Source organism: Pelophylax lessonae, assembly GCF_965119305.1.
Source record: "Pelophylax lessonae genome assembly, chromosome: 3".
NCBI lineage: Eukaryota > Metazoa > Chordata > Amphibia > Anura > Ranidae > Pelophylax > Pelophylax lessonae.
The window spans coordinates 245,285,675-245,302,250 of NC_138770.1; the positions used below are offsets into that span (position 1 = coordinate 245,285,675).

At 42.1% G+C, this 16,576-nt stretch overlaps 1 protein-coding gene across 2 annotated transcripts in view; it reads left to right on the top strand.

Moving 5' to 3' along the window:
- The window catches only part of TIPARP (TCDD inducible poly(ADP-ribose) polymerase), a 56,771-nt gene extending 40,439 nt beyond the window's left edge, over window positions 1-16,332 (top strand). Inside the window, exons 3-6 of one of the 2 annotated variants that reach the window (XM_082249536.1) lie at window positions 3,914-4,088; window positions 5,227-5,408; window positions 14,607-14,876; window positions 15,628-16,332. In XM_082249536.1, coding sequence (XP_082105662.1) covers window positions 3,914-4,088; window positions 5,227-5,408; window positions 14,607-14,876; window positions 15,628-16,093 — 1,093 coding nt within the window. In that variant the 3' untranslated portion in view covers window positions 16,094-16,332. The remainder of the gene's footprint in view (window positions 1-3,913; window positions 4,089-5,226; window positions 5,409-14,606; window positions 14,877-15,627) is intronic. The other variant, XM_082249537.1, reaches the window with a different exon arrangement.
- The last annotated feature ends 244 nt before the right edge of the window (window positions 16,333-16,576 follow it).

A 16,576-nucleotide genomic window follows, 5' to 3' on the forward strand; every position in this document is an offset into this window, starting at 1 on the left:
TTTATATTTGGATAGTGGTAGGGGTTAGAACCACTGTCATGTTTTTATTGCAGGTGTCCCCATTTGTGAGATACGTTCTATCAGTCCTTGATTACTAATGCCAACAGGAATGAAAGTTGGGGATGTTTGTTCCAGTGACAGCTGTCCTAGAGGGGATATCCCTCACATTGGAACAATATCCTCGTACTGCCTGTTGAGTCAACAGGATAGGAAGTCAAATCCCCCTAATCTAATGACACACAGATGGCAAAAAAAGCTAAGTGGTTTTACCGTTTCCTACCCTATCCCCCCCCAATAAAAAATAACCTTTATAAAATACTTTAACAATATTTCTTCATTCTTCATATTGTCACCCCCTACCTTCCAGTTCCACCAAACTGCAAATTAAAATTGTAATTAGCATACACTGACTGTGGCCCTTTCTATTAGCCACTGGGAAACTTTATAACTGCAGAAACAAAGGTGACTGAGGGTGGATTAGGGCATACAGCATGCCGTCCTTATATATACTTCATAGAATATCCTGTAGATACCAATGACGTTGCTTTTATGTTTTTGGAACCTTTTTCAGCCAAAAACCCAACCCAGCAATAACCATTTTCCCCAGGAAGGACTGACGAGAAGGAGGTGCCCTCCTATCTGTTTCTGCTGATTGCTGGTTTAAATGATCTCTGCTTTCAGGGCACATTCACACTAGAACATGGTGCGGGAAACCAGCATTCCGTGCCCGTCTCCTACACCGCATTGGGATCTGCAGTGGGTGTCAGTGCAATGCTAATGACACCTCAAACACAGGTCGCAAAGGCAGTGCGTTTGCCTGCTCCGGATCGCATGGTACAGAAGTACTCTGCGACCCAGTTGCAGTGCGTTTTTATAGTAGTGCATGCCCTACTTTTGGTGTGGTGTGATTTCACGCCCATTCAAATGGCGTATATTGCACAGGAACATGAGCGCAATTCCCAGTGTGAATCGGTCCTTGGTTGTCTGTGTTGTGCAGAAGCCTGCCTGCCTAGCCAACAGCCAGAGAGAATTTTACATAACTGTATGAAGAATAACTTTGTGTGGACTCCTAATAGAAAAATATTGTGCTAGAAATCTAAATCTTACAATGCCGCGCTGCCCATATTACATAATTTCATAAACCTGTTATGCAAAAGAGATTTTAACAGCCTGTTTAAGGAGATTATCAGAATAGAAAGTATTAAAGAATAATGCCAGGCATTGGCCTGTTAGACGTAGTTACGTCGGTCCAAGTAACTATGTAGATGACATACCGGGCTGATGCTGCTGGAAATGGCTGAAGAAGACTACTCTGGTGATCCCTGCTTGCTTCCGTGTCCCACTTTGATCGGCTGCTTCCCTACATTGTGAACACAGGTCAGCCGCTCAGCATAGGCACCATTTAGAGAATGCTTTGCATTTCCTGAATGAATGTAAGGGGTTTTCTGATTGGGCAAGTGGGAGAGGCGGGGGTGGGGGATGGGGGAGTGACATTCTGCTTTCCACCTCATCCAAGGGCACGTATGATATACTGTTATAATTAGTTACATTGATCAAGGCTGAACCAGTGTGTTAACTCTGAATACCCAATCATGTGCAAGGGAAATAAAATAAAATCAGAATTTATTTGCACATGGTTGTATGATTGAACGCAGCTTTGTCTAGGCGAACGCTCATTTTTAAAGTGAACGCTCTTTTGTTTTAGTAAACCATCCCTGGTGAGCGGGTGCTGTAGCTGTATTCTGCAGACTCTTTGTCATGTGCCAATATTAATGCCCATATGTGTACGCCAGAAGGTCGTGAAATGGGGCCACTTGACACGACTGAGGTTGTGACTCACGAATGTAATTGCTGCGGGTACTTCTAATCAGACTCGTCCTATAGCAGAGAGATCTTTTCCATGTATCAGTAATCATGAGTGTGCATCTCCTGGGGGTGTCAGCAGGACATATTGTCACTTTCCTGATTGGGAATAATAATATGATTAGGGCTGTGGGTTGCCATGGTAACACATCTGAGGGTTAACAACCAGGACCGTGTGTGTCAGACATGTAGCATTAGGGCACGGCACTTTCAGTTCTCAAAAGAGATTTGTGTTCAGGAATGCTGCCCAGTTTCGTTTTTCGTTCACGTTTCTGCTTACAGCTGTAGAACAGATGATCCATTTAAATCATTAATTCCTTTGTTTTAATTCTCAGCAAGGCTTGCGAAACGAGTCATGTATGAAAGGCCGAAACCCCATACTGTTTTATGGAACATTGTGAAAGTTGTCAAATGTTGATGTTTTGAAGGTCAGATAGTTGGTCGTATTAGTAAGGTGTTGAGAGTAACTCATGGAATTTTTGGGTGCTGCAATTTCTGCAAGTGCTTACTGGATCTAAGTAGTAATCTGTAGACCTTGACTACGAATTCAATTCCAGTTGTCGTTATTCGAAGTCGCGCTCATTTTCCCTATAGACTGTGCATTCAACGTAAGTGAAATTGCGCTCATTTTCCCCATAGACTGTGCACTCAATGCAAGTGAAGTTGCGCTCATTTTCCCTATGGACTGTGCACTCAACGCAAGTGAAGTTGCGCTCATTTTCCCTATGGACTGTGCACTCAACGCAAGTGAAGTTGCGCTCATTTTCCCTATGGACTGTGCACTCAATGCAAGTGAAGTTGCACTCATTTTCCCTATAGACGGTGCACTCAACGCAAGTGAAGTTGCGCTCATTTTCCCTATGGACTGTGCACTCAATGCAAGTGAAGTTGCACTCATTTTCCCTATAGACGGTGCACTCAATGCAAGTGAAGTTGCACTCATTTTCCCTATAGACGGTGCACTCAACGCAAGTGAAGTTGGGCTCATTTTCCCCATAGACGGTGCACTCAACGCAAGTGAAGTTGCACTCATTTTACCAAGAGCTTAGCAAATGTAGTAAAGCTCTGCTGATTTCCATCATCCAATCATGTGCAAGAAAAAATGTTTTTTTTTTTCTTTTCCTTGCACCTGATTGGGTGAAGCTTTACCACATTGGCATTTACTAAGAAAAAACACTTGCAGAGTGCACAGCCTATTTGCCTTTAGTAAATCAACCCTATGATGGCTTGCCTTGGAGACTTGACCCATTTTACTGTCTAGTGCTTTTTGTTGTCTAGAAGAAACGCTGAACATTTTGATAATCATGCCAGGTGAAGGGCTTCTGCGCACTAGCTGGAATGCACTATGCTAGGTATAGCGTGCAAACGCTGGTGTGTTCTGTTTAGGTGCGTTGTCACCTACACCCAATCAGGAAAGTGACAATATGTCCTGCTGACATCCCCAGGAGAATTTAGCTGCCACCTAAATTTTATCAGTAAGGGCCTGTTTACACTACATGCAGTGCAGTGCTTTTTTTCTGCATCAAAATCACATGGAAAGTAGGTTATATGAGTTCCAGTGGCATAGTTCACTCAAGTGTAGTGCATTCCAGTGCATTTCAGTTCCAGGAAAAAAAAGTACAACATGCTGCTTTTTTCATGCACAGAACTGTAGTGAAATGCAGTAAAACGCATTACAAAATGCATCAAAAACGCACTGGAGTGAGACCGGAAACATCAAAAACGCGTTAAAAACACACATGCAGGAGCGCATCCGGAATGGATCTGGTGGACATTTTTGTGGTGTGAATGGGCACCAAAAGGATGGGTTCGTTGCTCTTTAAAATTTGCCAGGTTTAATTAGTCAAAATGTATACTTGTGGTTCACTTTGGTTGCAACAAATCAGAAGCAACGTTTTTTAAAAAAAGCTGTATTATTCCAATTTAATTTGTAGCCGAAAAAAGAAAACTTCTGCATTGTTTTATTTAGATGTATCTTTGTATGCCTTTATGAAACCATCGGAGGAAAGTACATTAATGGCAACTCTTATGTGTTTTATTTTTTTCCTAGGGGACATGATTTCTTAGTGAATTTGGACTGTATGACTATTTATGAATCTTCTGAATTTGAATTTGACCAAATCCGACGCCTGTCTACCCCTTCTACCTCCGGTCTTAGCTCCAATTACCACACGGTGTGGAAATACTTTTGCAGAGATCACTTTGGGTGGAGGGAGTACTCAGAGGTAAGTTGGCTCCTTACTTTCTGGTTCATAATATTCACATTTTTATTAGAATGTCATCAGACGCCCAAGCTCAGCAACCTGTAGCTTAATTTCTTCAGAATTTTAGGCATTCATCTATTTAGGTGTGCATGAATTATAGGATACATTTACCTTTATTAACCACTTGCCGACCGCCGCAAGTACATATACTGCGGCGGTCAGCCCCTCACAGGCAGAGTGACGTATATATACGTCACTAGCCTGTGAGGCTCTGGGGAGCGAGCGCGCGCCGCCAGAGCAATTGTCTGTTAAAGTCACGCAGTGCCGAATTGCAAAATACCCCCTGGTCTTTCAGCAGCCAAATCCTCCGGGGCTTAAGTGGTTAACATGTTACACATTACACCCATATTTAGGGTGTAACATGTAACATGTTGCTAACTGAGCAGCCCCTGCGCCCCCTTGAAATCCTGTTGTGACTGTGGGCAAGGGATCTTCTCCCCACAGCCGCTGTCACAATTTAAAAAGAGAGTTATGGGAATGGGAGAACTGCAACTACCATTGCCTGCCATTGCGGCTGATGGCCTTTAGTTCTCAATGATCCACCATGTTGCTGATGACCACTCTTGAAGTTCATTCAATCTTCCTGTCATTGAGTAACTGCCTTATCATATGAGGTATGAGCAGACAGATACACTGACAGTCTGAAGGAGCCTTGCATTGCACCCACAATCTACTGATGCTTAACAGGCTCCTGCAAAAGGCATAAATAAATGCAATTTTTTTTACCTGCAAAAAGATATGCATTTTTGTTTTTTTAAAGGTGAACTTAACCTTTAATAAACTGGACTTCATTACCCTTCCAATCAGGCTAGCAAACGTGCTGTAGAACAAATACCATTTTCTGCTCTGCTAAAGCCAGCGTAAAGTTTCAGTATCCCAGACCTGCATCCTTCCCTGGCCTACTTTTTCTATTTGTACAGGAGTGCCCTGTTATTTGTGGTCTTAAGGCATGAATGGACTGTAACAACTGATATCTAGAGGAAAGAAACAGTGTATAAACCCATGAAAGCCTTTATTGAAACATTTTATTTAATGAAACTGTAAATTATTTATTGTAACAAATTAGCCAACTGGTAACTGTATTTGTTTTGTCAAACAGCCTGTGGTGAAGCTGATAGAGGAAGCCAACTGCCGTGGGCTGAAAGAGGTCCGCTTTGTTACGTGGCACAACCAGTATATACTGAACATCAAAGATGGCTTCCAGCAGAATGCCTGCTTTAGGAAAGAAATCAAAAGACGCCCCCTCTTTAGATCCTCTGTGATGTTACTGCCACATTTACAGTAAGTGGCCACATTCTATAAATGTGTTCTGTATATTGTCGTCATAGAAGTATGCTCATCACACTCCTTCCTGTGTAGAGTCTAGAATATAAGGGTGCTACAGTAAACTGGTGATTAATGTACAAGGAAGCATATGCCGCCAGCACACCATAGATCCATTTAAAAGTTCACAGTTTTAATAAAGCTAACACATTACATCAAGTTTAGGTGCATACTTTTGATCACTTTAAGAGAATTCTGGCGACATATGCTTTCTTTCTGTATACAAAAAGTAGAAGACATTTGTCTTTCTCACTGTCAGCACTCTCTGCATGTCTCAATGGCAGTATATGCTTGTCTCCCACCCAGTGACATCTGCTTGTCTCCCACCCAGTGACATCTGCTTGTCTCCCACCCAGTGACATCTGCTTGTCTCACTGCCAGTGGTATCTGCTTGTCTCACTGCCAGTGGTATCTGCTTGTCTCACTGCCAGTGGTATCTGCTTGTCTCCCACCCAGTGGTATCTCCTTGTCTCACTGCCAGTGGTATCTGCTTGTCTCCCACCCAGTGGTATCTGCTTGTCTCACTGCCAGTGGTATCTGCTTGTCTCACTGCCAGTGGTATCTGCTTGTCTCACTGCCAGTGGTATCTGCATGTCTCACTGCCAGTGGTATCTGCTTGTCTGACTGGCATTAAAGCTAGCAATACACAGCTGGATTTCTCTCATTCAACTGGCTGAACAAAAGAAAACCAGTTGAGTCTTCTGTCCACACTAAACAGTGTGGGTGGGGGACTCTCCATTGCAGGCTATGGTATTTAAGTAGCCGCAGCACCCACAGATGCTTGAATACCTAAACAGTGACTACATCTGACTGGATGCATTCACTGTTTGGCTGACCATTTGTTATCCAGCTCCTTCGATTTTTTAGTTGAGTTTTTTTGAGCCAACAGGGCCACCCACAGTTTGAACTTCGGCCAAGTCAGCAGATAGACAAAATCCGAACCATATTGTACTCCGTACTGCTTTAGGGGCTATTTGCTTTCATTAGGTGCGCTCACTGTCTGGTTATATTCTCTAGTTGTACAGAGGACCATAGCATTTCCAAACAATATGCATATAAGTTGTATGTGAGGCCCAGAGAGGAAGCAAGATCTTTTGGTAGATCATTTTCCATATCTTTGTGACTGTTGTAATGTGCGTTCAGTTTTTCTGAACCTCTGCCTATAGAGATTGGGTTGTATGAGATTTCTATTTATGACAGACATAGGTTGAATTCCAATTACTAGAGTCTCTAGCGATTTCCGTTATTGGATGGTGACATTTGCTGTCAGTGTGCTAATGTGTGCACTATTTTGCCCCTACAACTTGTATGTTCCACTCAGCGATGGCAATCTATCTGTAAATATGTAACGTAACGGTGCCAATACTTACAAAAATATTTATATGAAAAAGCTTTTTTGATAAAAACGAGTGCCTGGGACGGTAAATTATGGTATCACTGAGGGTTTCATGACCAGAAAGAAAGAAGTGCCCATAGCAACTATTCCCAGTCCATTATGGTGACATGAAAAGCTGGATCTGTTTGCTGTGGGGAGGAAGAAGAGTTCTTTCCTCAGACATTTGATCCGAGGCCCCTCTGCAGTTTTAGGAGTATAACCTTGGTAGTGATTAGATGATTCATTGAATGCTTAACACGCAGCTGGTCACATTGTCCTCATCAGTTCCAGAAAAAAACTCACTCCCAGAAAAATACATGTGGTAATGCATACCACCATCGGCTCTGTCTACATGTGTAACGTACAAGACGGAGACATTGTTTCTGTTTTTGAGATAGTCAGGGGGGCCCATTCTGTCCGGGAATCCCTAATCTGAACCACACTGGTAAATATTTCCATTAACGTGCGCTGTGAACAAAAAGTGCCCTCTGTCAGGACATTGCCGATTCGTCATGTTCCAAAGCAGTGTTGGCTTGGGCAAGCCACATTTATGAGGTGCTGCAGCTTAATCTGTTTTGATTTGAAGCTGTTTGAGGCATCTCATGCACAGCTGGAGGCAGGATTGCAAAGCCCAATATTTAGGAACACGCTGTCCTCTTAGGATAAAGTAGGAAGCTGTTAGTCTGCCCAGAGGCTTGACATGCAGAGTCTAGCAAGAGCGTACATGCTGCACATTAGGGGAAGAGGCCCTGAAAGCAGCTAAGCATGTTATCACAGAATGCACACGTACGCCATAAACTTTGAAGCATGCTGCACGTAGGAGGTGAATAAAAGACATAAAATGCGTAATGTTTTGTCTGCTATTTTTAGTACTTGGAGGTATAGTCCATAGTCAGGCGTGTTTAGGCTTGATAACCCCAGCTACAAACATAAGCGGAGCGCTTGTGAAAGTACAAGACCCTCTGTGTGTAACTTAGTCAGAGTTTGCAGTTCATTACAAGAATTTTAGGGCTCCTTGAAACGTAAAAGTTAATTGTCTGCCCTAAACATTGTGTAACATAATCCACTCTCCCTCTCCGTGGAAAAGTAAAGCTGTTTTTTTTTTTACTAGCTTTCACTTACCTAGGTGGCAAAAATCTTTGTCCCTGTGGTCTTCAGTCTGCCAGAAAAGGGATCCAAGATGGTGCCCTGCATTCAGTAGCAGGACAAGCGGTTAGATTACATAGCCAGTTCTGGTTGGCGGTGAATGTAGGGTCGTCAGCATGGCATCCTAGCCTTGACAGCAGCTGCTGGTGACCACACTGCAGGGAATTGTCACCGTCCTGGAGGAAGGCTCTAGGACTGACAGGATCACCAGGTTTTGTTATGCACATTTTGCACATATATATATATATATATATATATATATATATATATATATATATATATATTTTTTTTTTTTTTTTTTTTTTTCATTTTTGGCATAGTTTTATATTTATAGCCTACCTGAATAATACACCAAGACTTAAAAATATAATAGAAATAGCTTGTTTCTTCTTTCATTCTGTACACACTTGTGCACTCGACTTGTCTTTTATTTCTTTCACTTCCTCTTTCTGCACAAAAACTGGAGAAAGGGATAGAATAGAACATTATTGGGTGTCATTTGCCTCTATGCAGAACAGAACTTTCTGGAAGTATCTGGAAATTAGAGAAGGAATGAGCTAACTATGAGTGTTCTCATCGATATGCAATAATTAGAGTGTGATCCTGATGGGTGACTGTTGACGAATCACCTAATTTCTTAGGAATAGTGTACTGATACATGGAACGTTTTGATCAGTATTTATGTGGTATCTGTCTTTCTTGATGTGATCTGCAGTTCTTTGTGTCCGCAGATGCCTTTCATTTTTTTGGTATGATTTTGGAGAACAAAAAAAAGGACAGAGGAAAGAGCTCTGAGCCTCAAGCCTCTACAAACATGGTGATGAAATTGTACAGCCATATGCCTTCCCTGTGCCAGTGATTTATTTGCTTTGAGCTTTGCCCTCTGCTCTGCTCTGAGAACGAAGAATCTGCCCCAAGAGGTGAACAGAACTTAGCACAAAGTATTACCGGCACAAAAAGTGCTTCCCCAAATATTTTTGTAGTGCTAGCACATTGTTGTACATTGGGTTCTAAGTTGTTGTTCCAGTTTTTTAAAGGTGTGACATAGTTATACAAGGACAGGTGGAAACCTCCCAGGTACACAGCTATATGTTTTACTTCTGTTTATGGTACTCAGTGTCACGTTGTATCTTGTTTGTTCTGACAACTGTTTTGCCTGGCACAAGCAGATGAAAACTAATCCTCATTGCTTTAAAGCTGAACTCCAGCCAGGAGCAACACAATCCTATTAGCAAGGTACTTGCTTACCTTGTGTAAAAATGATCTCCATTTTTCGTTTGTAAAGTCCTTGTTTACACTATTTCTTGTCCCCCAGTCGTGTCCTTTATAAATCCTGTTTGGTGGCTCTTTTGGGTTGTATGACCAGGCGCTGCTGTTTTCTGCCTATGAAGAAATGGCTCCCAGTCAGCTTTCTCTTTCCTCTATATAGTTTAGAACTGGGGTCTCCAATTTGTTGTCCTTCAGACTTTAAGGGGGCGGGGCTGTGGCAATCAGGAGTAGAAAATGCCCAAGCATCAGTTGGAGTAAACAATGTCCCATTTGTTGGTGTCCGAGAGAGGAACTGCGGCATGTTGTTTGTGTCATTGGAATGATTTGTGCCCCAGTGTTGGTGTCATTGGTAGGAATTGTGCCCATCATTGGTGTCATTAGGACCTATTGTTGGTGTCAGTGAGAGAAACTGTGCCCCATTGCTATGTCATTGGTAGGAATTGTGCCCCATTGTTGTGTCATTGGTAGGAAATGTGCCCCATCGTTGGTGTCATTGGGAGGAATTGTGCCCCATTGTTGTGTCATTGGTAGGAAATGTGCCCCATCATTGGTGTCATAGGGAGGAATTGTGCCCCATTGTTATTTTCACTGGGAGGAATTGTGCTCCATCGTTGATGCCATTGGGAGGAACTGTGCCCCATGGTTGGTGTCATTGGTTGGAATTGCGCCCCTTCATTGGTGTTAATAAAGGAAATAGTGCCCCAAGGGCCGGATAAAAGCAGGTGAAGGGCCATATCTGGCCCCCAAGCCTCAGTTTGGAGACCACTAGTTTAGAAAAAAGAGCAGTGACAGAGTGATGTTACGCTTCCATTTGTAGGCTGGTATGGTCTCCATAGCCCCAGTTGCTACCTTGGTAATGATTAAGCACACAGTGTAGTGTGTGAAACGTTGGGATGTCCAGCTAATAAATCTGGATTTTGACTTCATCTGGAGTGCCGCCAATTCTTTCTTTTTCATTCGTATATTCACGGAGGTGAGCCGGGGCGTGCATCGGAGGGTGTCATCAGGCTTTAACACCACCTTTAGCAGTGAGTTATTTTCCCTTGTTTCCAGTTGTTACCTTCCCACAGTCATTTGTTGGCAGTTATGCACATAGCTGCCAATAAAAAAATACAGTACTGTGCCTCATAGCGCCACCTGCATACCCTCTCACCACATGAGAATGTTCCCATTAGTCAGGAAAATAGTAGTTCCCGTTTCCCCAATCAAATATGTTGTGTGGCACATGCATAGTTCCACCCCTCTGCACCCAGGTACAGTACATTCTTCTGGCAGTGCTGAAGACGTCACAGGGAAGAAAATTGTGAATTAAATAAGAAGTGGCGCATTAATTGTTAATATTTTATAGCGTTTTTATTGTTTATGGGGGGAGGGAGCTAAGATTCCAAACTGGGCAGTATCCCAGGGTTCCCAGTATCCCAGCTCCAATGTTTAGAAGGTACAGCTTGCACAGTAGATATAAATAACAGACCTTCACTCATATTTTCTTTAATTTGTATGATCATACATATAGGGATTCCTTTGGTTTTGCTTTTTTTTATTAATTTAGAGAGTTGTCACACACTACAGAATTAACAATATAAAAAGAGCCTTAGGTAATAGCCAGGCTGTGCCTGAATGATTGGTATTTTGTGACCATAGTACAGGGATCTGCAAACTGTGGCCTGCAGGCTGGGTGTGGCCCTTTGCTTGCCTTTTATTCCTCCCACTGACACCAACAGTGGGATGCTATTCCTCCCACTGACACTAAAGATAGGGAACTAAGTCTACAATAGACAATAACTATGGGGCACTATTCCTCCTACTGACACCCATGATGGGACACTATTCCTCCCACCGACACCAATGATTATTTTTTTTTTTTCACTCCCAGTGACCACCAAGCCTATAGCATTGTTTACTCCCACCAATGCCAGGGCATTTTTAACTCCCACTGCCTACTGTCCAGCCGCCTAAAGTTTAAAGGGAAGGAAACTGGCCCTTTGTTTTAAAAGTTTGGAGACCCCTGCTCAAGTAGTACCACTCATAGTGCCCCCACCAGTCAGGTTTTTGTGACTTCCCTGCTAAGCAGCTGCAAGGTTTTTTTATTCAGGACCTCTTGGCCTTTTGTGGCATAACACAGTTGACATCCCATTGAAAAGAATATGCCTACTTTTCTCAATGAGATGAATGGCTTGTTATAATGCCTAGTTCAAAAGCTCTTAGTGTCTCCTAAATTTCACTAGCTGTCTCTTAGGTTCTCCAGCACTTCACCCACCCTTGTATATAGAAAGATAGTCAAACATTAGCTAACAGCCCAAATTCCTCAAGCTCTTTCTTTCTTTTGCCGCTGACACACACACTTGTTCGGTCATGGGCCGTAAATGCCAGAGAGCCACAGTGCCTGTCTGACCTCAGTGTGGAATCAGATAGACCATTTCAAGCCAAACAGGTGGCTTTTCTTTACAGGGAAGTCCTCTGATTTTGGTTGTTGTGCTGTGAAACATTCAGTAGATAGCCTGACCATCATGTGAACGTAACACAATGTACTGCATACATCCAAACACTACAGAGATTTTATATTAGGAATTCATGTCTACAAACCTGGCTCCCCATTCAAACCTTAGTACCAATAATGCAGTACTTTAACTTGTCTTTACAATGCTTGCTGAAGCCTTAAACGTAACCGTAAGGTACACATAATTGGTCTTGCCGTCGGAGCGGCTACATTGCCTGAGCATGGTATGAATAAAGGCCCTTTCAGCATGTAAATGTAATGAATGGACTGCATTAAAATGCATGCTGAGAAGTAGTTTGCATTGATACAATACTTCATAGTTTGGCTTTATGGCGCTAGAACGCTGCATAAATCTCAATGCCCAGTAGACTGTTAGAGTTGTAGCCCTTTTGCAATTATGCTATAAAATGCTGGCTCAGCTTGGAATCCATTCCCTACTAAATGTTTCCTTTTATACAGAATAATCTGCAATGCCATTGCTTTTATCACCACTGATAGTTTTTCATTTCTGTCTGATATCATTGTTTGTTTGATATAGGGCCACAATTTAATGCCCCTAGCCTCATACTGAGAATCGGTTCATTTGTTCATTTTTAATGGCCACATTTACAAGAATAACTGCTCTTATGATGTTCATTTTATGTTGTATAAAGCTAGAAACTGCTTTGTAATTTTTGGACAAAGCTAGATAAAACTTTGATCTGTAATGCAGTGATTAGGACTCTAAAATCTGGACAGTAAAGCCCCGTACACACGTACCGATGGTCGGCTTACAAATGTTCCTCTTTTCTCCCCGGGATGTCGGTGTCTGCTGAAAAGTGCAAAGACAGCACAAGGACAGCACAAGAATTTTGTCCGCCGACTGCAGAAGTGATGTCATGTAATGGTTAACTTTCCCTGTGTTTTCTATTTTCTGAGCATGCCCAGTCTTGCAAATCTGCGGTCTGTCGGCCGAATTGTGTACTGACAGGCGAACAATCGTCCGTTCTGGTGTCGGCATACAAATATTTTCATGTTTGCAAGAAAGACTTTTGTCCGCGGATTGTGCGCAGACATCTGTCGGAGGCACCATACTAACACGCGTACAATCGGCAGATCCTTCGTCCACCGACGTTTGTATGCCGACGATCGGTACGTGTGTACGGGCCTTCAGAATAAAGATCACGGTTCTTGGCGTAACATCATCTTTCACAATATACAAAAAAATTGGGCTAACTTTACTGTTTATTTTTTAAAATTATTAAAGTGTATTTTTTCCCAAAATATTGCGTTTGTACGACCGCTGCGCAAATACAGTGTGACAAGAAATATTGCAACGATCGCCATTTTATTCTATAGGGTCTCTGCTAAAATATAAATATATATATATATATATATATATATATATATAATACTGATTTTAACTTGTAAGCAACTAGTGTCAGAAAAAGGTTAAGACCGCATTCACACTAGTCCGACTTGGACCGCGACTTGTCAGCCTGACAAGTCGCGGTCCTCCCGCTCCCACTGTGTAGTACAGGAGCCCTTCTAATAGGAGCGACACGTCGCCTCAACTTAGAAAAAGGGTCCTGTACTACTTCGGGGCGACCTGGAGATGACTTGCATAGACATTCATTTTATGAAGTCCGTGCAAGTCGCGCCGAAGTCGTGCTGCACGCGATTTTACAGTGCGCCCCCTAAGTCGGAGCGACGTAGTGTGAACCGAGCCTTAGTCTTTAAGAGGTAAACTGCCCTCCTAGATGTAAGTTTATTCCTTTGATCTAAAAGAACAAAATGATACACTACAAAGCGTTGTGTTTATAGTTATCCCGCAGCCTTAGCAATGTTGATAGACAATTACGGGAGGCTCTTTTTTTTTTTTTTTTTTCGACAGCTGTTAGTGAGCAGATAACAGCTCTGTATGAATTGAGGAAATGCCATTTTAAGATCATGAGGGGGGGTGAGTAGAGATTGCAATTTTTAAACGATTAATGATGCAGCTCTACAGCACGTCAAATAATGCCCGTCCCAGCTAGATGATATCTAGCATCATCCAACTCTTTTCTCCCCAGCATGACTGGTCCTGGCCCTTTCATTTATTGGATTTTAGTTCATTCAATTATGGAGGCTTAGCATCACGTATAGGTGTTGCCAGTGGCAGCCTGCAAGCAAATATAGCTTGCCTAGAAATGCCCACTCCTTCAGATTGACATTCACCTGTCGGTGCAGGCCCACTGCTTGCATCAGAGTTGAGGGCTATTGTGAGGATAACTGAGGTAGGGTGCTATGATATTTTCAGGAAGCTCTGTACAGCACCCTGCCTGTCCTTCCCACAAGCTGTGATCTGCCTGCATTGCATAGAGAGGCCCAGAGATCAGAACAATTGATGACATAACTGGGTCTAAAAGAAGATGTGTAATTAAAACAGAAAGGTTGCTAAAGGAAGAAGATCCAAAAAAAGCAAAATATAAGTGTATTAAACTCCAGCTTTGGGTTTGAAAATGAATGGGGATGAGTTTATGCGCTTAATAACATTTTTTGCAGTGTTCGTTTTAAATATTTCCCCATTTTCTGTCCGGGTGACACGACAAGAAGTGAGGAAAGTTCAGTGATGACACAGACAGCAAAAGTTTGGAGGACTCACATTGCAGTAAATACCTGACCAAGGTTCTAAACCTTTCCCTTTGTATCCAATATAAACAAGTGTTGGCTACAAATTTCATGAATCCAGTATGTCTCACTACAATGTTAACTAGGCAGTACAGCTGCCACAATTTTGTATGTTATGCTTTATTGCTGCAAAAAAAAAACATTTTTTTTTGCCATTATCTATTTGCTGATAGTCTAGAATCCGGACACAAAGCTAAATTGTACATTTGTCTCTTCCTAGGACACTAAGCGGGGTGTCGCCAGCAATTTCCCCGATGGCTGAATCTCTGCAGGTTTTATCGCCTGTCGCAGTAACAACCCCAAACTTCTATCCTGAAACCTGGATCCCAATGGACTCATCTCAAGAGTTTATCCAAGTGCCTATGCCAAAGGAAGACAAGAGTTACCGAACAGTTTACACCCTCTTCCACAAAACAGTGCCCGAGACCAAGTTCCGCATTTTGAAGATAATGCGAGTTCAAAACCTCTTCCTGTGGGAGAAATATAAAAGGTATTCTTTTTATAGCAGACCTGAGAGAATGCTACATTTAAAAAAAGAACAGTGAAGTCACAGGACCAAAATGTACAGTAACCTATAACAATTCTTGGCCGTGCGAACATTTATTTTATTCTTCAGAAAGCCTGTCAGAATTTCCCACTCATGGCAAAATGACAGGTTCTCTTGTAGAAATAACCCACCCACTGATTTCTTTTTGGCACTCTCCTGCTGAGCCATTTGTTTGTTGTGTTTTTTTTCTCCCAATGCTGTGAAAGATCTGTCTGGGATAGTATCGGAGCTTACACCCTATGTATTTCATATGTGTGTTTATTTGCCTGGAGATTTACACTCTCCAGTTTTTGTAAATTGTCCCCACTGTTACCATCCCACATTTGGCTGTTGGCACATGGGGCACGTGTCACCACTGAAATGTTTTCTTTTCTATTCCTATTCCAGTGACAACTGTAAAAGTTTTGAATTTCCACTTTCTGTCCCAATAGCAATGATTCACCTTATATCTAGTGCTTATTACTTAGTTATAGATTGTGCCCAGTGCCATCCCTCCTAGTACACAGTGTGCTGCCCAGTTTTCTCAAGGCAACATCGTGTCCATTAAATCATGTCCAAGTATTTAGTTATTTTCTGAGGTGTCATTAACTCTAATGAAGGCACATAGTTTCATTCCAGTTTCACATCCATGACAGTATTATTGTGTAAAGAATTGTTTAGCTGCTGTTCCTTGCTCTCTATTTACCTTTTGCAGTTTTTCCTCCCATTTTAGGAAGAAAGAATTCATGACCAGGAAAATGACAGGACTGGACAAGATTATGAACGAGAGACATCTGTTTCATGGAACTTCCCAGGATGTTGTTGATGGAATCTGCAAACATAACTTTGACCCCCGAGTTTGTGGGAAACATGCCACCATGTTTGGACAGGGCAGTTACTTTGCCAGGAAGGCAAGTTATTCCCACAATTTCTCCAAGCGGTCACCAAAAGGAGTTCACTACATGTTCCTAGCAAAAGTATTAACGGGAAGATACGTGGTGGGGAATCACACCATGAGGAGGCCTCCGCCACTAAACCCTGGGGACATTACCAGTGACCTGTATGACTCTTGTGTGGACAATTTCTTTGAGCCTCAGATTTTTGTTATATTTAACGATGACCAGAGCTACCCATATTTTATTATCCAGTATGAAGAAGTTAGTAACACTGTTTCCATTTAAACTGAAAATGCTGCTGATCTGAGCTCTACGAGACATTTGTTCAGAAACAAGAAAGGACTCGGAGGAAAACCAGAAACTTCCAAGCTCTTTGATAAAGACCAACAGTGCACTTGTTCATAATTTATGTGCATATTGTAAATAGTTTTTCTTTGTTAACAGTTTGTGTGCCTTTTTGTTAATAAAACCTTTATTTATGTGAGTAAATATTCATGTGTTGAAATAAAAAAATGTGTTTTTAAGGATGTTTTATGAATCATAATGCCAGTGCCTGGGTTTGCTTGGGTTAAAGGCTTAATCCACCCAAAGACAATATTCCAGTAGGAGTGTGGGTTGTAGAGCACCTGTAGGCTTCTTTTATGTCCTGCTCTGACTCTTCCCTCACTACTCTATTCTGTTCTTAAAGAGGAAGTAAAGCCAGTGGTTTTTTTTTGTTTGTTTTTTGTTCTTCTGAAAAGTAAAGGCATAATGAGCTAGTATGCATTG